Source organism: Amblyraja radiata, chromosome 9, assembly GCF_010909765.2.
Source record: "Amblyraja radiata isolate CabotCenter1 chromosome 9, sAmbRad1.1.pri, whole genome shotgun sequence".
NCBI classification, from domain to species: domain Eukaryota; kingdom Metazoa; phylum Chordata; class Chondrichthyes; order Rajiformes; family Rajidae; genus Amblyraja; species Amblyraja radiata.
Genome location: NC_045964.1, coordinates 51,197,634 through 51,222,833, shown reverse-complemented (window position 1 = coordinate 51,222,833; position 25,200 = coordinate 51,197,634). Strand labels below are relative to the sequence as shown.

Sequence of the window (25,200 nt, the reverse complement as noted above, 5' to 3'; positions counted from 1 at the left end):
TCATTGTCTCAGTTAGAGACAACGAAATGAATTTCCCTTACAGGCAGTATCATAAAAATAAAAATAAATAAATAATAATAAATAATAAAACATATTAAAAATAAAATAGAATTTAAAAAAAAGCACAAACAGTGAAAGTCCACGACACAACATAACACAGTGGCACCAAGGTGAGGAAGGCACCATAGTCCAGCCAGCCTCCACTCCGTTCTTCCCAGATGTTCACTCGTGGTCGAGGCCTTCCTAGCACCCGCAGTCGCCGCCCTGGGTGGCCCGATGTTCAGGCCCTCACGCCGGGCTGGTGGAACGCCGACGCCGAACCCTGACGGTGAACATCCTCCTCAGCGGCCCGGACCTCCCGATCAGCCGCCTCCCGCAGCCGGAGTCCGCAGCTCCCGTGTCCGCAGGCCGAGCCGGGCAGAGTCGCAGGACCCCGCGCTGTCCATCAGCGCCGCCCGCGTTGGGAGCTCCGCAAATCGCAGCTCCATGATGTTGGTGCCGCAGGCCCAGCACTCCGGGCTCCAGACGGCGACCCCCGGTAAGGCATCGCCAGCCCCGCGATGTATCAGCGCTGTCCCACCGCTGCTGGAGCTCTGGTCGATCCCGGCAGGAAAGGCCACGCCAATCCAGTAGGTAGGCCGCTGGGGGGGGGGGGCGAGGACGCGACTCGAATAATAGTCGCGTCTTCACCAGGAAGCGGCTGAAGGACGGTATCCCCCGCACCGTACCCTCTTCCCCCACATAAAAACACAAAAAACCCACAAAAAAACACACTTTTACATAACTAAATAAACAAAAAAACAAAAAGATACCGGGCTGTAGGTGGAGGCTGCTGGCACCAGCACCACCGGAAGTACAACTTGGCTATGTCTTGGAGAAATTGTGCAGTGGTCAAATTCCCATTTCCTGGCAAATTTTAGCAAATTCCTCTGATGAGAACTGTGTCCAGTTGTCGCTTACCACAGTGCTGGGAATTCCATATCTTGCGAAGTGGTTCTTGAGTTTCACAATAGTTGTCCTGCTGGTCAGGTCGTACAGTCTGTCTATTTCCCAGAAATTAGATAGATAGTCAACTGTGATTAAATAATGCTTTCCCTCAAGTTCGAACAGATCGGTTCCCACTTTCTCCCATGGGCGATCTGGGAGGTCATGGGGCATCAGATTTTCTTTCTGATTCTGTTGTTCGTACGTGCAGCAGGCTTCACAGTTTGAAATGAACTGCTACACATCGGAGTTCATTCCAGGCCAGAAAATACATTCTCTAACACGTCTGAGGGTTCCTTCTACTCCTAGGTGAGAGGTGTGGAGTGTCTCCTACATATCTTTGCATAGAGTGATAGGGATTACAACTCTCTCTCCTCTGAATACTAGGCCATCTTGCACACTCAACTCGTCTCTGACATTAAAGTACGGTTGTGCTGCCTCTGGGACTTCTGCTTTGTGATCTGCCCATCCATTTTGGATTACTTTCTTAACGGTCTGTAGTGTTTCGTCTTCCCTGGTATGGGCTTGGATGCGTTTGACCTTGTCCACTCCCAAGCCCAAGGACTCAACTACGTTGACATCAGTGAATCAGTGATCCTGTGGTGTCAGGGAGGTATACTCAGGCGAGCATATCTGCTAGATGCGTGCCTTTTCCCTTTACCCATTTGATCTCAATGTCACAGTGTAGCATCCTCATCATCATGCCCTGAGGATGTCTTGGTGCTCTATGCAGAGGCTTTTTGACTATGACTTCCAATGGCTTGTGGTCACTCTCAACGATCACTCTCTGTCCGTAGGTGCACTGATGAAAGTGCTCGAGGGCAAACACTATTGCTAGTGCCTCCTTCTCAATCTGAGCAAATCTCTGCTCGGTTGGCGTCAATGCTTGACTCGCATAGGACAGTGGTTGGCCCTTCTGCATAAGTGTTGCATCTAGATCTGCCTTGCTTGTATCCCATTGTATGTCCAGCTGTTCATTTGGTGTGTAATACGCCGTTGTCAACAGCTCCTTGATCTTTGACATTGCCGTGTCATGTTCTGATTACCATTCCCACTCTGCATCCTTATGGGTCAATCTCCTCAAAGGCTCGAATGTGTCCGACATCATTGGCAGGAATCTTGCCAAGTAGTTTACACTGCCTTGTAATCTTTGGATTTCTGTTGGATTGGTCGGGTTGGGCATCTCCAGCAGAGCCTGGAGCTTCTTCGGGTCTGTTTTCAGACCACGATCTGTAACTACGTGTCCTAGAAATGTGATACAAGTAGTTTTCACTGCCGCCTTCCTCCAGTTCAGCTTGATGCCTCTGTCTCTGCATCACTGAAGATGATCTTGCAGTCTTGCATCGTGATTCCTTTCTGCATCTTCTCTGGTGTCTCCTACTCCGAATAGGATGATGTCGTCTGCAGCACACTCTACTCCCTCTAATCCTTCTAGGGCTTGTTGCAGATCTGGAAGATCTCTGCACTTACTTTCAGTCCAAATGACAACCTCTTCCTGCGATATCTCCCAAAAGGGATATTTATGGTTGTTAGGAAACTGCTCTCCTCATCTAGTTTGCAGTGGAGGTATCTTGATCAGGTCGAATTTGGTGAAAATCTTTGCATTAGACAGCTCAGGGAGTACGTCCTCTATGACTGGTGGTCTGTGGATCTCCCTTTTCAGGACTTTGTTGAGAGGTCTAGGATCTATGCAGAACCTCAACTTTGTGCTGTCCTTTTTCTCCGTAACGACCAGCCTGTTACACCATTCAGTTGGTTCTTCGACTTGTGAAGATGTCCTGTTTGACCAGCTTCATGAGACCATTCTTGACCTTCCCTTTCATGGCTACAGGAACCAGCTTTGCAGAACACTGTATTGGAGTTGCACCCTCCGTCTGCGTTACCAACTTGACCTTGCCTGGTAGTCTCCCCGGTCTTTCGTCGTCAAAGACGTCTTTGTAGCTCTTGAGTAATGAGTCAACCTCGCTAACAGCATTCAGGCTCTTGAAATTCTCGTAAGTTTAATCTGTTGTGCAGCTTTGCCGCTCAGGAGCGGTGCGAGCCAGCTTTCCTCTACCACTATGAAGTGAACCCGGTACTTCTTGTTGTTCATCTTGTTCCAGAGTGTAACTTTCATCCTACCTTCTGCCAGCAGGTTGGATCCATTGTACATCTTTAAGACTATTTTCTCTCACCTAATGTCCTCTTTGTTAGGTACACGATCCTTGGGAATCACATTAACACTGGCACCAGAGTCAATCTGAAACTTGATGGCTTCTGTGCCGACCTGCATCTCAGCGAATAGGCCTGAAGATGAATTGTTTCCGGCTGCATTGATCCCAATGCAACTCACAGACTCTGTGTTGGAAATGGACGTTGGGTCAGATGTCTCTATGACCTTGTGCAAACCCCGTATCTGCGTGCTCTCCTTCCTCTGCTTGCAGCAGCAACCGAAGTGGTTTTGTCGTCCGGATCTGTTGCAGTTCTTCCCACACGCTGGGCATTCCTCCTTTCTGCGCTTGTGTGTCCTCGCACAGAACTTGCATTTGAATCTTCAGTCAGAGGAAGATCAGTCCCTGATTCTTCCTCTGCGAAGAAAAATCAACCATCTTTTCCCCCTGTTTGAATCGTTCCACCTTGTGCATTGTCGGCTCTTTGCCGATGACCTGCATTCTTGTTGCTGTTACCTCCAAGGATCTGCATATGTCCACAGTATCCTGCAATGTCAGATTCCTCCTCTGAAGGAGTGTCTTCCTAGTTGACTGGTCTGCAATACCAAGGACGATGCGATCTCGAATGAGGCTTTCTTTCAGGCAATCACAGTAGTTGCATGCCTTAGCAAGCTCCTTCATATCTGCAACATTCATCTCTGCTTTCCGCTGGTTTCTGGTCTCGTTTATTGAAAATTAATCTTTCATATGTTTCATTCATCTCGCCATGATGATGGTATACATCTTGTCGATGATGACTTTCACATCCATCTCATCTGCTACCGTTTAGAACGACAGGGTATTGAAGATTCACAGTCCTTCCGGTCCAACAGTGTGCAGGAATACTGCTTTATGATACTGTTTCTCCTTCTTATCCAGGTCTGTTATCACTGCATAATTTTCGTACATTTGTTTAAGCATTTTCCACTCTTCCACCCGGTTCTCTTTGAAACATAGAAACATAGAAATTAGGTGCAGGAGTAGGCCATTCGACCCTTCGAGCCTGCACCGCCATTCAATATGATCATGGCTGATCATCCAACTCAGTATCCCGTACCTGCCTTCTCTCCATACCCTCTGATCCCCTTAGCCACAAGGGCCACATCTAACTCCCTCTTAAATATAGCCAATGAACTGGCCTCGACTACCCTCTGTGGCAGGGAGTTCCAGAGATTCACCACTCTCTGTGTGAAAAAAGTTCTTCTCATCTCGGTTTTAAAGGATTTCCCCCTTATCCTTAAGCTGTGACCCCTTGTCCTGGACTTCCCCAACATCGGGAGCAATCTTCCTGCATCTAGCCTGTCCAACCCCTTAAGAATTTTGTAAGTTTCTATAAGATCCCCTCTCAATCTCCTAAATTCTAGAGAGTATAAACCAAGTCTATCCAGTCTTTCTTCATAAGACAGTCCTGACATCCCAGGAATCAGCCTGGTGAACCTTCTCTGCACTCCCTCTATGGCAATAATGTCCTTCCTCAGATTTGGAGACCAAAACTGTACGCAATACTCCAGGTGTGGTCTCACCAAGACCCTGTACAACTGCAGTAGAACCTCCCTGCTCCTATACTCAAATCCTTTTGCTATGAAAGCTAACATACTATTCGCTTTCTTCACTGCCTGCTGCACCTGCATGCCCACTTTCAATGACTGGTGTACCATGACACCCAGGTCTCGCTGCATCTCCCCTTTTCCTAGTCGGCCACCATTGAGCTTTGGATTGGGTGGTGGAGTGAACTTTAAGCACTGATTTACACACTGCGTCTTAGCCTTGCGTGCGCACTGACCTGCATACCGTTCCTCTCATGCATGCAGCTAGTCTGGTCGCTGAGCGTTGAAACACTGATTCCTGAAAGATTTCAAAGCATTTTTGCTAATCATCATCTCTCCATTTGATCCACAAATTTTCACTTTCACTGCTGCCACCATGTTTTGTTATATGTCTACTTACGATATAGGTAAAACTAGCACATATTGGATGGAGAAAGATGCCTCCACACACACCCGTGTTGGGATCAAAAGCAGGAATGATTTATTTCCAAGTAAAATGTCACTGACTGATTTATATAATTATATGCGCCAGTCTGAGCATGTGCGAGAATGAGTACAGCTCATATGCATAAATTACATGGATATTGTCACATTAATTCAATGTCCAAGTACTATTTGCGTAAAGGTTTATCAAGCAGATGCATTGCCCGAGCATTGTTTTATTTTATAAAGTGATGGTGACAGAAATTAGGCCATTGCAGACCAGCTTCTTTAACATCTGTCAGAGGATAAAATAGACACAAAATGCTGGAGTAACTCAGCGGGACAGGCAGCATCTCTGGAGAACAGGAATGGGCGACGTATCAGGTCGAGACTCCTTCAGACCCTCCTTGTCAAAGTACAAAAGTTAGAAGCTACTATTCAGTTCAGTAAAATGGAGCACAAGGAAAATTGAATGTAATCAGGAAAAGCCAATAAGATTTTGTAAAGGAAAGTCTTGTTTGACCATTTTATTGGACATCTTTGAAGAAATCATACATGGTGTGGGTAAATTACATTTCCAGAAGGCATGTGACACAGTACCTCATGAAAGCTTATTGGGGAAATCTCATGCTTTAGGAGGTAAGATTATCATGGACTGAAGTCACAGACTGGATGTCAAAACAGAAACCAGTACAGGCATATAAATGTCTTTTACTAGTTAGCAAGATTGAGTAAATTAGTGGCCACAAGGATCATTGATGGAGTCTCGGCTTTTTATAATGTAGGTAAGATACAAAATTTGATTATGATGTAAAGGTAGCTTGGAAGCATGTTGTAAGGAGATTATCAGGAAATTACAAAGGGGTATGGATAGGAAGAAGAAAGGAATAACAGGAAGAATAAAAGGAAGCATATAATCTAAATGCTGAAAGCGCTCACATGCAGTAGGATCTGAGTGCCCTTGTGCATGGTATATAGGTACAGCGATAATTAGGAATGCTTACAATGTTCTGATTGAATGAAAAAATATGCAAGTTATGTTTTGTTTTTGGAACCATTGTGCCAAGTGTACTATGATTGGTATTGGTCTCATTATTTCAAGAAGGATGTTAATGCCAAGGAAGTAATGCTGGGAAATTTTACTTGGCTGCTACCCAGATGGTGCGGGTTGGAATGGGAAGTGGTCAGGAGGTGACTGTTGAGAGAGTAAATGTGAACCTGATAAGTTCCCATGAGGCCTTGAGAGGGCGGAATTGGACGGATTATTTCCTCTTGTGGGAGAATTTGGAATTTAGGGTCACATTTAAAATAAGTTGCTGCTTATTTAACAGGGGAAATTGAAACCATTTTTGTTTTTTGCTTTTGGGGTCATGTGCTCTTCCTCAAGGGGCATGTTCGGAATTGTTCAGACATTTGATAAACAAAGGATGAAAATGTCCTTAAGTAGATGGAAATATAAAATTGAAGTTACAAATTAGTTCAACCTTGATCTTATTAAATGGCCAAATTGCCAAATCATGCCTCTAATTTATAAATGTTGAAATCTCGGAGCAGCCCCTTATATTCCTAATACTGATTTATTGTATTTAAATAATGCACAAAATTATTTTAAAATAAATTTAATGAGCTCCGAGGTTCTTTTTAACAAGAATTTAAACTGAATTATGATCAAATTGATATATGAATTAAAACTACACTTCCATGCTCTTCAATATTTTATAAACCTAGGTACATATTGAATAAAAAATTAATGGATAAAAAGATTTAACACTCTTTTGTCTTCCTTTCCTGGATAAAGTAAGCAGTGGTAGGCTATCTTTCATTATAGGAAAGTTGCTTTAAAGATGCAAGAGACTGGTTATTCTGGAATCTCAAGTTAAAAACATACTGCAAGAGAAAATCAGCAGGATAGGGAGATCTCTGCAGATAGATCCAAAACACAAATGTCCTACTGCCTGCATAAAGGCTCCTAACCTGCTGAGTTCATCCAGTGGTTTTTTAAATTTTAATTATGCCAGAATACCTGAATAATCCCATTTACTTCAAAATAACTGGTGAGTCTGGCTCCATTGATATGGTCAATCTCAAACCGTAAGGCTTCTGTCATTTGTTATTCTGTAGAATCTTATGTCAAAAGAAACTTCCTCCCCAGAATTTAGTCTTTTTGAAGATTTTGTTTCTGAAGAAAGATCCCGACTTGAAATGTTACCTGTCCATATTCTCCAGAGAAGCTGCCTGATCCACTGAGTTACTACAGCATTTTGTGTCTTTTTTAGAATTGAATATCATGGGCTAAAAAATATATATTTCTCATAGAAATATATTGAATTGCAATTTCTAAGCCAGCTAGATTACATTAGGCGCTGCACTATAATACTCTTCTCTTTATCCAAAAATGTGAAATGTCTTTTGAGAAGTGAAAGTACAAATTAAATACATGCCCATAAATCTAAAAAATTCTGCTGGTTTTCTGAATCTAGTCCAAGAGACCACTCACATTAATTTTCAGATATTTTAAATCAAAGATGAGACAAGACAAAACAATGCATTTAAAAAGTCATAGTTGTAACCAACTTTAACAATAATTGCCAAGACATGTAGTCAGCGTTGAACATAAAGAGTTTTGTGGGCATTGTTCGATTGATCTGTATGGTGTGGGTGTAGTAACAAATGTTTATATTGTTCAAGGAATCTTTCCTCTAGCCACTATGATTGAAGACAGGGGTTTAGGAGATTATCAAAACCCATTCACAAGCTCTCTACGAGACATTCAATGCCGTCAAAATATAAATCTTCAAATCACAGTCTCTTAATTAATAGTTTCTTTATTGCAGTAGTAAAAACAGTAAGATATTCATCCAAACTTCTGCTTGTTTAAGAACATTTTGATCATACTCGTAGTCAAACTCATGCATGGTGGAAAGCTGTGACCTCTCCCCCATGCTTCTTCAAACTAAACCAAAAATTACAAGGGCATCTGCGCGAGAATCCCAGCCGCAAGCACGCCCATATATCCCACCCACATAATTACAGGCAGATAAAATGTAAAGGTAACTGGCTATAGTTATAATATACTGAGTTAAGCTAAATGACTACTACAGTGGGTATCCATATCCCTGTCACACAAGCTTGTCGTGGAGTGATGCAAACAGAATTTCCATGTTGCTTTCAAGTTGGCTGGAAATAACATTTTCTGAAAATAACAATTGCTGGAGTTGCTTTTCTCCTTTTCTAGTTTTGGAGCTTATGTGGAAATACCTTAACAGCGAAACGGGGTGTATTTGGCAAAACTGGAGAGCTCCAGACCATTTTGTGCCTGGCCTGTGCACGAGAGGAGATCACTTATTCCGGAGCGTTAAATGGTGATATTTATGTGTGGAAAGGGATTAATCTGGTGCGAACTGTCCACAATGCACATGGAGTAAGTATGCATGATTGGAACTGGAATGAAAATGTACCAAACCATGAAATTTGTCAAATTTTATTGCTAATTAATTTTGCAACCTCTCTTTGGAGTGTGTCATTTAATATTTGAAAGTGACTGATATTTTATATGAATAATTTGAACAACATTCCACTGTACATGCAGTGTTCACGTACAAGACGTTAGTAATAAAAGCAGAGTATGCTGAAAATACACAAAGGGTCCAAAAATGTCCAAAAATATTTGCCTGTGATGATAATCTGATGTAGGTTGAAACAATGATTTTTTTTTTAATTCTCTCAGTGTCCGAGGCCAATGGATTTTCAATGTATCTATAGTATTTTTATCTAATAGCATTTATAACCCTACCTTTGTTTTGTAATTCAGTGGATAAAATGGAATTGGTATCGATTATGAACTTGCAATATTTATCAGCATGAAAAAGCAGCAGTCCCAATCAAGCTGGGTGAGAGGGGAATTCAAACCCGGTAGTGTTTGAACTCAACTGGCTCACCTTCTAGGTAAAAACCTTTTTCAAGTAAGTTCCTACCTAGAAGATCAGCTCTCTATAGAACAGGAAATGCTCCAGAGAGATCACAGCATGGCCGCAGGCAGCGAGCCTTCTACTAGGTTGGTAAATCTGTAAGGGACTGAGCATTGCAGAGATTGTGGGGTGAGAGAGGTTTAGTTTAGTATAGTTTAGAGTTAAGGGGCTGTCCCACTGCGGCGACCTAATCCGCGAGTTCAGAAGAGTGTCTTCGACCTTCAAGCTCGAGGGCACTTGCCTGGAAAACCTCGAGCTGGGTCGACCGTCAGCGATTAAACCGCGAGCTGGATCGACCGACCGCACGCACACGCGCACACACACACACACACACACACACAAACACTCACATCGCAAAGGCGGGGGCCAGGGAAAGCGGGGGAGCGCTGTCTGAAACTCACACCCACGATGAAGAGGAAGGTAAAAGACGGCTGCACAGTGTACGGTAAGTCCTTTAGAGAGTGGGGGGAGGGGGGAGGATGGGAGAGAGGGGGGGGGGGGAGGAGGAGTGGATACACTTTTAAGAAGTCAGTCAATGTTTAATAAAGTTTAGCGAGCATTTAACCTACCAGTCAGTTTTCCTTGGTCCTGAAAACGGCAATGAGCCAATTAAAATGCCCGGTCAGCGAAAGAGATTGCCTACGGCTGCCCTCGACTGCCTGTAACTAAATAGCGACCCCACTCCACTACACTACGAGTTAAAAAGAACCATGCCGACCAATTTTTACTTGCGTAAAATATTTCAACATGCTGGAAAATGTTCCGCCACCTAACTGAGGCCGCGAGTATGCGGGAACTTCCCTCCAGCACGAAGGAGAGTTCCAGTGACCTCATAGGACCTCCTAGGACCACGTGTCAACCATGCTGCGAGTTTAAGTCGAGGGCAAACTCTTCTAAACTCGCAGATTAGGTCGCTGCAGTGGGACAGCCCCTATACAGTGCGGAAATAGGCCCTTTGGCCCACCGAGTCCATACCAACCAGTGATCCCTGCACATTACCACTACCCTACACACATCAGGGACAATTTTACATTTACACCAATCCAATTTACCTACAAACCCGTAGATCTTTGGAGTGTGGGAAGAAACCAAAGATCTCAGAGAAAACCCATGCGGTCACGGGGGGAAGGTACAAACTCCGTACAGACAGCACCCATAGTCAGGGTCGAACCTGGGTCTCTGGCACTGTAAGGCACAGCTCTACCACTATGCCACCATGCTACCCTACAGGTATGCAGAGGAAGTAAGGGGGAAATGTTGCCTGTAGCCCAAAGAGAAAGTACTTCTCCTGTAGCTGTGTCGATTACTACCAAATTCTTTTGGCCAAAGTTAAACCTGGTAAACTGATAGAATTTGAGGCATTCGACATTACAATATTTAAATCAATCTGTTGGTTGTAAGTAGAAGATTAGTCTGTGAGTTTGAGAGAGATTGTTGCTGAAACTTATCTGTAATGCTTCAGTGACTGCATTCAAAAATATTTTAATTTTACCAGTTTTCTATCTCCTCAGTCTTTGCATTCTCTCCCCAGCCTCCTGTAAAACGAGGGAAGATATTAGATGGACATTTTGCATAGTTCTAGTCTGGTTAAATAATAAGGCTTGCCATTATTGAAGTATCTGTTCTTGGTATTGTTGGTTTCCAGTGTTAAGTTTTAACATCCTACCAATAGTAACAGTTGAATGTTGCTGTTCACTGTATCTGCAAATGAACATTAATAAAAGATAGTGGCATCTATATTTCATAGTGCTATCGGTGCTTATGTTTATCTTTATGGATATAAATAATTAATATTTTACTTACAAATTCATTCAGTCAGGAATCTTTAGTATGAATGCCTGTGAAGAGGGATTTGCCACAGGAGGACGCGATGGTTGTGTCCGCCTTTGGGATTTAAGTTTCCAACCCGTAACTTTAATTGATCTCAGAGAAACTGATCAAGGGTACAGAGGTAAGAATATTCTGCCTGTGTTTAATATTTTCATTCCAAAGGTGGTTGAATGAGACTGTCCTTGGATTATGTGAATGCATGTCTTAAGGTGCCAGGGAATAAGTGATCTTTGAAAAGTATTGACACACTTAAATTGGATGTATTAATAAAAAATTTCAAAAGATCTTAACATGATTTTGGTGGGCTTTGTTATTAAGTAACTATTCTCTTTAAAATATTGTTCTACTTGGAAGGAAGGGGTGAGAAAAATATATCATGAACCTGTCTTTCATCACCCTTCTAATCTTTCAATTGCAGTTGAAATGATTTGCCCCGATATGTAGTTTTGGGAAATATTAGTCATCCGAGTTTGTCTGAGAATAGTTTCCTTACACCTAAATTACTTTTTTGCAAATACTTGAGGACTTGAGAGCACTCTTCCCCATATGTTTTATTCAGGCGAGTGAAATAACCGAGAGTCTGCAACAAAAGTATGTGTTCAAGAGTGTTTTATTGTCATATGTCCCAGATAGGATAACGAAATTCTTGCTTGCTGCAGCATAACAGAATATGTAAACATAGTGTATAACGGGAGGAAAAACGTTCAGGGTATATATACACATGCACGCATACTCAATAAATGACCATAATACAGACTGTCCTCAGGACATCTTCATTAACTGTCCAAAGTTTCACAGTCGTCATGTCTTCCTCCATTGTAAAAACAGTGGAGAAATGCTCATTGAAGACCTTGCGGCCACACAGATATGACCGCTTTGATTTCTACCAGAGCTGCCCCTGTTTTGCCCTCCTCATGTTCCTCAGTTTCTGAAACTCCTCCAGGATACACTCGATTCCAGCTGCCTATAGCTGTCCCATGGCTCCTTTTTCCTAAGCACTGCATGAATGTCTCTCATCATCCTGGCTTCCTTTCACTCTAAAGGCCTTGTCCCACTAACAGGACTTTTCAGCGACTGTCTTCGACCTTCAAGCTCGAGGGCACTCGCCTGAAAATCCTCGAGCTGGATCGACCGTCAGCGATGAAACCGCGAGCTGGATCGAACACGAACGCGCGAACACACACACACACGAACGAACACACACATACAAACGCACTCACGAACACACACACACGAACACACACACACGAACACACACACACGAACACACACACGAACACACACACGAACACACACACGAACACACACACGAACACACACACGAACACACACACGAACACACACACACGAACACACACACACACACACACACACACACACACACACACACACACACACACACACACACACACACACACACACACACACCTTTTAATAAAATTCAGTGGGCATTTAACATTACCGGTCGGTTTTCCTTGGTTCTGAAAACTCCAATGAGCCAATTAAAATGCCCGGTCAGCAAAGGAGATTGCCTACGGCTACTTCGACTGCCTAGCGACCCCACTCCATTGCACTACGTGTTCAAAAGAACCATGCCGACCTATTTTTACTCGCGGAAAAAATTTCAACATGCTGAAAAATTGCGGGAACTTCCCTCGAGCATGAAGGAGAGCTCCAGTGACCTCCTAGGACCACGTGTCGACCATGCTACGAGTTTGAGTCGAGCTCAAACTCTTCTAAACTCGCAAATTTGGTTGCCACAGTGGGACAGGCCCTTAACAGACACATGCATGCCCTGAACTCTTGTCAAAACACTTTTAAAAGCATTCCACTTTCCGCAAAACCTACTTCAATCATATTAAGCCAGCTGTTGCCTAATACCATCAAATTTGGCCATGCTCCAATTCAGAATATTAAATTGTGGGTCCGACCTGTCTTTGTCAGTAACTATTTTAAAGTCAATAGTCGCTTATCCCAAAAGGCTCACCCACAAACACTTCAATCACTTGTCCTACCCAATGATGTGCGGATTTGAAAGTTAATTGGCCTCAGTGAAATTATCACTGATTTGCAGGAAGTGGATGAGAAAATTGGATAACATAGAACTGGCATGAAGGGTGTCTGTGTTCTCAGTGGGCCGAGAGACGATTTCTATGCTGTATATTTCAATTGTCCAATCAATTCAGTTTGTATTATCGCAGTTCACAAGCTGTGTTGGTTTTTCTGGGCCTTCTGCAAGTGGCATTCATTTGTATAGATCCTAATTCATGGCGGTTTAGTGATTTCAGCCTCACCATGCGAAGCCAAAGGCTGCAACTTCAACATTTATAAATTAAAAGCATACATGAGAATCCTTTAAATTGACTATTGACTGCAAACACTGGTGGTTTTGCTGCCAACACCACAAAATCTTCACCAATTACTCTTGTTGAGTTTCAAATGACATTTGGTCATTTTGGGAGAACTGGGAGCTGACTAAGGACCATTCATATATGTAACAGACCAGGTTGTGTGGAGGGGGCAAGTGATATTTTTTTTTTTTTTTTTTTTTTTTGCATACCTCTCTCAGATAGTGTGTTAATTCACCAAACATAATTATCAATCAATTTGTTACCTTGAGCAGTTTAAATTCTAGAATATTTACCTCCATTTACATGGTCCTAGTTACAGATGGGCATTGACAGAAGTCATTGGACTATATTGCAAATGCTAATCAATTTGTTGTGTTTTGACCACCTGTACTTCCTCGATGTTTTTTTTTTGTATGTTTTGATATTTTATTTTAAGGCCACAGATTTTTGTTGGTTTAACATCTTAGAGTTTTGCAATCTATCTTTATAATACATTTATTTTCTTTCCTAGGTCTCTCAGTGAGGAGTGTATGTTGGCAAGGTGATCATATTTTGGTTGGCACACAAGACAGTGAAATCTTTGAAATCGTAGTTCATGAACGGAACAAGCCTTTCTTAATTATGCAAGGTCATTGTGAAGGAGAACTCTGGGCCTTGGCAGCACATCCAACAAAGCCGTTGGCAATTACTGGGAGTGATGATCGATCTGTTAGGTTTGTACCATTGATTAAGATCATCTTTCTGCGCTGTCAGATAATATGATGTGAGCATGATAGTGGTTGATATAATTTATTCATTGTGCTTTCAAATGCAACTCATTTTAACTTGTTTTCAAACATGCTTCTTTTTCTTATCACAGACTGCACAAATGAACAAAAACCAGGCACATTCTACAGAGGTTCTGTGTAGTAATGTAATGCTCTGGGGAAATGTTTATTTTTTGTGAATTTGGAATCTGAGCTTTTCACTTTCAGATACACATAATCTTAAACTTGGACCTCAATATGTCTGAACAATGCTAAAGATTAATTAACAAAGCCATATTTAGAATATTTAGCTATATACATTTAATCAAGTGAGTGAAATTATTGTGATCAATCAGTTCAATGCAGGATGTGTCTTAAATACTGTGTATACTCGGGTTCACTAACCTACAAAGGTGGCAGAATAAATTTTGAGAATACCTTATATTTTAAAAGAAGGCATTTGAGAGACACTCGTAGAAATTTAAGGGAATAAATGTGGTTATCCAAAGGTTTACTACTTGTATCCCATCCTGGAATGAGTTCTGCTCCCCCAGGAGTTGCTGGTTTCCAATGCCACCAATTTAATATTCTCATTCTCTTGTTCTTATCATAATCACTCTCATCTCTCATCTTCTCAACCCTCTAAGAATCGTGCATTCCTGCATATTTGGCTTCGTGCATTTCTCCTACTCTTTGCTGTATTGTGGCTGCAGAGTTTTCAGCTGTTCCGTAAATTTCCACATCTCCGCTTTCCATTATTTTGTTAACATTATTGTCATGTCATTACATTTAATAGAAAGTGATTTCCATCCACTTTCAAAAATATTTAATTCTATAGTCCACTTTCCTAGAATTTACACTTTTGTGAAGAGCTTAGAACATTTACTCTTCATTGAATACCCAAAATAGATGTTAATTGAATGAATGAATAAATGTATTGGCCATGTATGTACACATACAATGAATTTGCTTTAGTGCTCCGCTCGCAAGTAACAGCACGCCATACAGTAAACAAATAAGAATAAAACATAAAACATTAAAACATTAAGAATAAAACATCATAGTTTAAACATGCGAATGAAATAAAATACCAGAGCAAAAGGAGGCTACAGACTTTTGATTATTGAGTAGAGGTATCGCTCGTGGAAAAAAGCTGTTTTTTGTCTGGCTGTGGCGACTTTGACAGTCCGGAGTCAAGGAAATCACTTTAGAGAGCAGGACGGGCTATGACTTCAAACGAGTATTTGTGAATATTGGAACTGATATTCACTAGTTCTATACGAAATTGTGATCAGATTTTTAGACATCCAGAAAAAATAGTGGAGATGAAAAACCAGGTTGAAGAAACGCACAAATCTTTCAGATCTTTCTGGCTAGATGCATTGACATGCTAAGCAGTATTTCTCCTGTAAATCTTTTGCCTTTCCACTGAAGAAGGGTCTCGACCCAAAACGCCACCCATTCCTTCTATCCAGAGATGCTGCCTGTCCTGCTGAGTTACTCCAGTATTTTGTGTCCAGTAATCTGCCCTTTTATGAAAGTATCTTTAGCACGTAGGTTGTGGCATTTTAAATCGACTGTAACGTTCTTTAAGATTGCCAGTGATAACTAATAAATGCTGTCTCTTCATACAATGTCTATATTCTGTAAATGGATTTTATTCATCCATTTACAGAATATAGCCATTGTATGACGAGACAGCATTTATTAGTTATCACTGGCAATCTTAAAGAGCGTTACAGAAGATTTTATCTGGTGTCTGAAAGTTCAGGTAGTCATTCGGAAATGCGTTATCTAGAAGTAATTTTCAATGCTACAGTACATTTAAAAATGTATTATCTTGTTGGAAAGTGGATGCTGGTGACCAGTCCAGCATTTATTGCCTATTTCTAAATGTCCCCGGGTTTTATGCTAGGCCACTTCAAAAGTTAGTTAGGAGCCAACCACATTTGTTCTGGAACACCTGAATTAAGGTATATAAATTACAATGGTACTTTTAAGTACGTTAAGATGTGACCCATTAGTTCAGTTATTTTATTAATTTCTCTTCAAATGTGTAACATTTTCCATCATAGTTATGAATAAGGAATGATTTGGTCTGTGATAGTTCACGTGAATTTATTGTCATGTGTCCCTGTATAGGACAATGAAATTCTTGCTTTGCTTCAGCACACAGAACATAGTAGGCATTTAATACAAAACGGATAAGTGTGTCCATATACCATAATATAAATATATACACATATGAATAAATAAACTGATAAAGTGCAAATAACAGAAAATGGGTTATTAATAATCAGAGTTTTGTCCGAGCCAGGTTTAATAGCCTGATGGCTGTGGGGAAGTAGCTATTCCTGAACCTGGTTGTTGCAGTCTTCAGGCTCCTGTACCTTCTACCTGAAGGTAGCAGGGAGATGAGTGTGTGGCCAGGATGGTGTGGGTCTTTGATGATACTGCCAGAAAGAACAACAGTTCACATTTCAGGCCTGGGATCTTTCATAAGAATGAGAAACAAGTTAGTCAACAAGATCACAAGAAAAGAGCAGGAGCAGACTACTCAGCCCCACATACCGTTCAGTATGATTACGACTGATCTATACCTCAATTCTGTGACCTTTCCTCAATTCCTCGATCTTTCAAATATTTATCTATCTCCACCTTAAATATCTAATGATCTGGCCTCCACCATCCTCTGTGGCAGAAAACTCCAGCGATTCACTGTTCTCTGAGAGAAGAAATGTCTCCACACCTCAGTTTTATCAGATCGGTTCCTCATTTTGTATCTAAGCTCCCTTGTTTGTGACGCTCTCATTAGTGAAAACATCACAGCATCTATCCTGTCTAGGTTCCTTAGGGTCTTCAATGTTTGAAAAAGATCACTCTTCAATCTTCAAAACTCCAAGGAGTACAGGCATACAGTCTAGGTAGCGGGGAAGTTGGGGGAAGGCATTTTAAGTAACATAATTAATTTATCTGACTGTGAATATAATGGGGGCACTTAAGTTAACATAAGATTTTAAGTTCCATTGTCTGTGTAATGTGTAACTAATGTTGTATAGTCTCTGTCACGTTGTATTGTCTGACTATATTGAAAAAAGAGAATGCAAAGTTAGTAAAATTGGAGGGTTCCCATACAAAGGTGAGAAAGAGTGAATTTTGCTATCTAAAGTTGGAGAATTCGATGTTCTTAAAGCTACAAGAAGTCCAAACGGAAAATAATGCCTTGTTCTTTGAAATTACATTGGGCCTCATTGTAACAGAGTAGAGTGCCCCAATCAGAGGTCAGGCAACTGGGTGCTGGGGCTCACTCCTGTGGACTGAATGCAGGTTCTCCATAAAGCAATCTCCATATTTTCAGTAGGTTCCTCCAGTGTAAAGGTGGTTTCCTCTAAACAACCTAATTGTTAATTTCATCATTTTACGATGGACTAAATTTGTTTGCAGAATATGGAGTCTTATTGATCATGCTCTGATTGCTCGATGCAATATGCAAGAACCAATTCGTTGTGTTGCTGTGAGTTCTGACGGCATTCATCTCGCTCTAGGTATGAAGGACGGTTCTTTCACTGTACTGAGGATCAGGTATGTCTAAGAGGGAACTACATTTTGTGTTTCTGGCACTTAACATTAAAAACTGCATGTGATATGTTGAATAACATTTGCCTTACACATTATTGTATAACAATTAGTAATATGGGAAAAAACAATGTAATGATTTAAAAGATGCATTCCCTTGGGGTCTACACTGTGGACTGAGAACGGGTGCTGCACAAAGTCATTGCCCAGTATGTCTTTGGTTTCTCCAGGATAGAGGTGGCCTCCTCTAATGCTCTGATTGTTCGATACATTGTGTAGGAACCGATTCGTAGTGTTGCTGCGAGTTCCATTTTTAACCTGGTTCAGTTGGTATCGTTCCATCACTATCAGTTTTAATTTCAAGTGAACCTTTAAGATTTAACCACTAAACAGAAATATCTACGCAGTATTTTCTTTGAATGAGATGTTAAATCGAATGTCATAAAGCAGTTCAGATGGATATCAAAAAATATTCTCATCGCCTTTTAAGCAATGTTTAGCCCATTTCTGGCAATGTTTTGATAACAAATTTTATAACTTAGGGCAGTGATTGCAAAAAGTTTGCCATTGTGTTTTGCTGCATACCGATTGCAGCAGAAACAGCAATTCATTGGATGCAGAGTGTTTTAAGTGCTGGAGGACAGGGTGAGGCACAATGCAAACAAAATATCTGACTATGACAAATTATGAAACTAAGCAAAAGACTGACAGTAAACCAATACATTTTAAAGAATTAATACAGTTTACAAGAAATATATTTTCCTAAGTTTAAAAAACACTGCAGGAAAAGTCCTCCAGCCATGGCTATCAAGAGAAGTTAATGAATTATTGAAACAAAGAGAAAGGCTTATAACATTGTTTTGGGAGAAAATAGGAGGTGAACCTGAGCATTCGGAAAATGTCAGATTTCAGAAAAGACGAATCAAAGGAAGAGAAAATAGTATATGAGAGTAGGTATCTAAGAAATGTTAAAAAAAGGATAGTGGGAGAATCCTTTGCAATGTAAAATGGAATTGATCAGCAAACGTTAACACAAGTATCTTGGAGATTGAAATGATAGGAAATGACAAAAATTAAACTAGCATTTCTCTGTCTTCACAAATATTTAATGTATTCTCCTGGAAATAATGGGGGATTACAGGTCTAGAGTAAATGAGGATTATGAAAATGCTAGTGTTGGTGAGGAGACACAGTATAATATAGCCAAATGTGCCAATTATATAAAACTAGGGACAGTAATTGTTGTGAAGATGTAGTCGAGTTTCAAGAGGGTATAGATAGGCTAACTGAATGGGCAAAGTCATGACAGATCAAATATCATGTTGTTCTTTGATGGAAAAAAATAAAAAGATAGATTATTTTTTGAGATAATGATAGATTGAGTGGCAGTGGTTGTTCAGAGAGACCTAGATATATTTTGTACATGAATCATTGAAAGTTACTGTGCAGGTTCAACAGCAATTAGCAAGGCAAGTGCTAATCCAAAGAAGATTTGAATTCAATGTTAGAAACATTACTTACATGTATAAAATGTAATGAGATCGCATCAGGAATAATGAGCACAGGTCTCATCTACCTATTGTAGAAATAAACATTAATGTGCAACAGTGAGAGTGCAGTGCAGGATCACTTGATTATATCTGGGTTTGTGGGATTGTTGTGTGAGGAGAGATACAGCAAGTTAGGTTTGTACTCTGTTGAATTTAGAAGAATGAGAGGTGATCTCATGATCTCAAGATGCATTTTTCCTGCATCTACCCTGTCTAATCCCCTAAGAATGTTATATGTTTCTGTTTCTATATATCATCCTTCTAAATTCCAGCGAATGCAAGCCCAGTCGACCCATTCTTTCATCATATGTCAGTCCCGCCATCCCGGGAATTAACCTGGTGAATCCACGCTGCACTCCCTCAATAGCAATAATGTCCTTCCTCAAATTAGGAGACCAAAATTGCACACAATACTCCAGGTGTAGTCTCACCAGGGCCTTGTACAACTGCAGTAGGACCTCCTTGCTCCTGAACTCAAATCCTCTCGCAATGAAGGCCAACATGCCATTAGGTTTCTTCACTGCCTGCTGTACCTTCATGCTTACTTTCAGTGACTGATGTACAAGCACACCCAGGTCTCCACCACCCTTCTCCTAATCTGACACCATTCAGATAATAATCTGCCTTCCTGTTTTTGCCACAAATGGATAACCTCACATTTATCCACATTATACTGCATCTGCCATGCTTCTGCCCACTCATCCAACCTATCCAAGCCGCCCTGCAGGCTCATAGCATCCTCCTCGCAGCTCACACTGCCACCCAGCTTTGTGTCATCCGCAAACTTAGAGATGTAACATTTAATTCCCTCGTCTAAATCGTTAATATATATTGTAAACAACAGGAGTCCCAGCACCGAGCCTTGCAGTGCCCCACTAGTCACTGCCTGCCATTCTTAAAAGGACCCGTTAATTCCTACTCTTTGTTTCCTGTCTGCCAACCAGTTCTATATCCGTCAATACCCTACCCCAAATACCATGTGCTCTAATTTTGCACACTAATCTCTTGTGAGACCTTGTCAAAGGCTTTTCGAAAGTCCAGATACACCACATCCACTGGCTTTCCCTTATCCATTCTATTTGTTACATCCTCAAATAATTCCAAAAGATTAGTCAAGCATGATTTCCCTTTCATAAATCCATGCTGACTTTGACCGATCCTGTCTCTGCTTTCCAAATGCGCTGCTATAACATATTTAATAATCAACTCCAGCATCTTCCACACTACCAATGTAAGACTAACTGGTCTATAATTCCCCATATTCTCTCTTCCCCCTTTCTTAAAAAGTGGAATTGGCTACCCTCCAGTCCACAGGAACTGATTCAGAGTCAAGAGAACATTGGAAAATGATCACCAATGCATCCACGGTTTCTAGGGCTACCTCCTTGAGTACTCTGGGATGCAGACCATCAGGCTCTGGGGATTTATCTGCCTTCAGACCCAGCAGTAAACCTAACACAATTTTCTGACTAATGTGGATTCCCTTCAGTTCCTCCCTCCCACCAGGTCCTCGGTCCCCTAGTATTTCCTGGAGATTGTTTGTGTCTTCCTTAGTGAAGACAGAACCAAAGTACTTGTTTAACTGTTGTGCCATATGGTTGTTTCCCATTATAAATTTGCCTGTCTCTGACTGCAAGGAGCCTATATTCATCTTCACTAATCTTTTCCTTTTTACATTCTTAAAGAAACTTTAACAGTTAGATTTTATATTCCCCGCAAGCTTTCTTTCATGCTCTTTCCTCTCCCCCCCCACCTCTTAATTAACCCCTTTGTCTTCCTCTGTTGAGTTCTAAATTTCTCCCAGTCCTCTTGTTTGCAGCTTCTTCAGGTGGAAGCCGCTGATTGGTGGAAGCAGACTAGAGGAAGCAGCTGATTGGGTGCAACCTCAGGTGCAGTTTAAAGGGCAAGAGGGAGCAGCTGTTTGTGTCAGATACCTGCTGATTTCTCCCAGCAGTTTCTATTGTATTATACTGGTATCGGATCCAGGGTAAGGCGAGAGAATGACAGTCAGAGCAGTGTACTGTTCTGGATGTCAGATGTGGGAGGTCATGGTGGTGGATGGCCCTCCAGACGTCCACATCTGCACCAGGTGCAGAGAGATGGGGCTCCTAAGGGACCGGATTAGGTTCCTGGAGCAGCAGCTCGATGACCTCTGTCTGGTCAGGGAGAGTGACAAGGTCATAGAGGGGAGTTATAGGGAGGTGGTCACTCCAAAACCACAGGAGAGAGACATGTGGGTCACGCTAAGGAAGGGCAAGGGGCAGAGGCAGGAACGAGGGAGTACTCCAATGTCGGTACACCTTGCAAATAAGTACTCCTGTTTGAGTACGGATGAGGATGACAGCCTACCCGGGGGTAGCAACAGCGGACGGGCCTCCAGCACAGAGACCGGCCCTGTTGCTCCGAAAGGTAGGGAAAAAAAGAAGAGGGCAATAGTAATTGGGGACTCTATTGTTAGGGGGTCGGATAGGCGTTTCTGTGGACGCAGTCAGGAGACCAGGATGGTGGTCTGCCTCCCTGGTGCCAAGGTCTCGGACGTGTCTCAACGCATCCAAGATATCCTGAAATCAGAGGGAGAGGAGCCTGAGGTCGTGGTACATATTGGTACAAATGACATAGGTAAAAAAAGTGAAGAGGTCTTGAAGGGAGGATTTAGGGTGTTGGGAGGAGAGTTAAGGAAAAGGACCAAAAAGGTAACAATCTCAGGATTACTGCCTGTACCACGCGACAGTGAGAGTAGGAATGGAGCGAGGTGGAGGATAAATGCGTGGCTGAAAGACTGGTGCAGAGGGCAGGGATTCAAGTTTCTGGATCATTGGGACTTCTTTTGGGGAAGGTGGGACCTGTACAGAAAGGATGGGTTGCACTTGAACCCGAGGGGGACCAACATCCTGGGGAAATTTGCAAAGGTCACTGGGGAGACTTTAAACTAGTCAAAGTCAAAAACTTTATTTACCATTTGTGCTTACACACATAGGAACTCTTGTGCGGCTATTCAGAGAGTCAAGTTACGTTAAAAAATTTAAATTAAAAATTTTTAAATTTAAAAAAAATTTAAAAAGACACACAGAAGACACATAGAGCATTGTAGCTTGCACAAACACTATATCAGGACATCAGTTCATTTTGTTGTGTTTTGGCCAAGAGTCTCACTGTTGCAGGGAAGAAGCTCTTAAAAAAGCGTGTTCTTTTTGTGGCGATACTGTCGGCTCGTCTGTGCCTGAGGTTGTATGTGCAGTTTTTGTGTTTGAGCAGGGAGTGAGCTGGATGTAGTGTGTCTCTAATGATTCTCCCTGCTCTTTTTTGACAGCGCTATGTGTAGATTGTGTCCATGGAGGGGAGTTCAGTTCTGATGATCCTCTCAGCAGTCTTTATGACTCTTTGCAGAGCCTTCCTCTCTATCTGTGTGGTGTTTCCATACCACACCGTAATGCCTGTGGTGAGGATGCTCTCTACCAGTCCTTTGTAGACCTGGGTGAGAGGGCGACAGTGCAGACCAGCTAGAATGGTTGGGGCGAGGGACTCAAATAGAGAAAGCTAGTAGACAGAATGGGAGGCAGGAAGCAGAAAAGGGAAGCACTCGGACACAAGAGGAGAAAGAAAAAAAAGGAAATAAACAGAGAAGAAGAGACGGGGGGTTTCTTAAATGTGCATATTTTAATGCTAGGAGCATTGTAAGAAAGGTGGATGAGCTTAGAGTCTGGATAGACACCTGGAAGTATGATGTTGTGGCGATCAGTGAAACATGGTTGCAGGAGGGCTGTGATTGGAAACTAAATATTCCAGGATTTCGTTGCTTCAGGTGTGATAGAATTGGAGGGGCAAGAGGTGGTGGTGTTGCATTGCTAGTCAGGGAAGATATTACAGCAGTGCTTTGGCAGGATAGATTGGAGGGCTCATCTAGGGAGGCTATTTGGGTGGAACTGAGAAGTGGGAAAGGTGTAGCAACACTTATAGGGGTGTATTATAGACCGCCAAATGGGGAACGAGAATTGGAAGAGCAAATATGTAAGGAGATAGCAGATATTAGTAGTAAGCACAAGGTAGTGATTGTGGGAGATTTCAACTTTCCACACATAGACTGGGAAACACATTCTGTAAATGGGCTGGATGGTTTGGAGTTTGTAAAATGTGTGCAGGATAGTTTTTTGCAGCAATACATAGAGGTACCTACTAGAGGAGGGGCAGTGCTGGACCTCCTGTTAGGAAATGAGACGGGACAGGTAGCGGAGGTATGCGTTGGGGAGCACTTCGGGTCCAGTGATCACATTACCATTAGTTTCAATATAATTATGGAGAAGGTCAGAACTGGACCTAGGGTAGAGATTTTTGATTGGAGAAAGGCTAACTTTGATGAGATGCGAGATGATTTAAAAGGAGTGGACTGGGACATTTTGTTTTATGGGAAAGATGTAGAAGAGAAATGGTGGACATTTAAAGGGGAAATTTTAAGAGTACAGAATCTTTATGTTCCTGTTCGGTTGAAAGGAAACAGTAAAAATTGGAAAGAGCCCTGGTTTTCAAGGGAAATTGGACATCTTGTTCGGAAAAAGAGGGAGATCTACAATAATTATAGGCAGCATGAAGTAAATGAGGTGCCTGTGGAGTATAAGGAATGTAAACAGAATCTTAAGTAAGAAATTAGAAAAGCTAAAAGAAGATATGAGGTTGCTTTGGCAAGTAAGGTGAAAGTAAATCCAAAGGGTTTCTACAGCTATATTAATAGCAAAAGGATAACGAGGGATAAAATTGGTCCATTGGAGAAACAGAGTGGGCAGCTATCTGCAGAGCCAAAAGAGATGGGGGAGATACTGAACAATGTCTTGTCTTCGGTATTCACCAAGGGGAAGGATATTGAATTATGTGAGGTAAGGGAAACGAGTAGAGTAGTTATGGATACTATGAGTTTCAAAGTAAAAGAAGTACTGACACTTTTGAAAAATATAAAAGTGGATAAGTCTCCAGGTCCAGACAGGATATTCCCTAGGACATTGAGGGAAGTTAGTGTAGAAATAGCCGGGGCTATGACAGAAATATTTCAAATGTCATTAGAAACGGGAATAGTCCCCGAGGATTGGCGTACTGCGCATGTTGTTCCATTGTTTAAAAAGGGTTCTAAGAGTAAACCTAGCAATTATAGACCTGTTAGTTTGACTTCAGTGGTGGGCAAATTAATGGAAAAGATACTTAGAGATAATATATATAAGCATCTGGATAAAGATGCTGATTAGGAACAGTCAACATGGATTTGTGCCTGGAAGGTCATGTTTGACTAATCTTCTTGAATTTTTTGAAGAGGTTACTAGGGAAATTGACGAGGGTAAAGCAGTGGATGTTGTCTATATGGACTTTAGTAAGGCCTTTGACAAGGTTCCTCATGGAAGGTTGGTTAAGAAGGTTAAACTGTTGGGTATAAATGCAGGAAAATAAATTGGATAGTTATATGGATGGGAAAGGAATGGAGGGTTATGGTCTGAGCGCAGGTATATGGGACTAGGGGAGATTATGTGTTCGGCACGGACTAGAGGGGTCGAGATGGCCTGTTTCCGTGCTGTAATTGTTATATGGTTATTATATGGAATAGCAAGATGGATTCAGCAGTGGCTGAATGGGAGAAGCCAGAGGGTAATGGTGGATGGCTGTTTGTCGGGTTGGAGGCAGGTGACTAGTGGGGTGCCTCAGGGATCTGTGTTGGGTCCTTTGTTGTTTGTCATGTACATCAATGATCTGGATGAAGGGGTGGTAAATTGGATTAGTAAGTATGCAGATGATACCAAGATAGGGGGTGTTGTGGATAATGAAGAGGATTTCCAAAGTCTACAGAGTGATTTAGGCCATTTGGAAAAATGGGCTGAAAGATGGCAGATGGAGTTTAATGCTGATAAATGTGAGGTGTTACACCTTGGCAGGACAAATCAAAATAGGACGTACATGATAAATGGTAGGGAATTGAAGAATACAGTTGAACAGAGGGATCTGGGAATAACCGTGCATAGTTCCTTGAAGGTGGAATCTCATATCGATAGGGTGGTAAAG

The 25,200-nt window shown here is 41.8% G+C and overlaps 1 protein-coding gene across 5 annotated transcripts in view; it reads left to right on the top strand.

Moving 5' to 3' along the window:
* The window catches only part of eml5 (EMAP like 5), a 138,443-nt gene that overhangs the window by 34,546 nt on the left and 78,697 nt on the right, over positions 1 to 25,200 (top strand). For all 5 annotated transcript variants that reach the window (XM_033027389.1, XM_033027388.1, XM_033027385.1 and 2 more), the window contains exons 5-8: positions 8,379 to 8,564; positions 10,927 to 11,062; positions 13,804 to 14,005; positions 17,483 to 17,620. In XM_033027389.1, the coding sequence (XP_032883280.1) occupies positions 8,379 to 8,564; positions 10,927 to 11,062; positions 13,804 to 14,005; positions 17,483 to 17,620 (662 nt within the window). The remainder of the gene's footprint in view (positions 1 to 8,378; positions 8,565 to 10,926; positions 11,063 to 13,803; positions 14,006 to 17,482; positions 17,621 to 25,200) is intronic.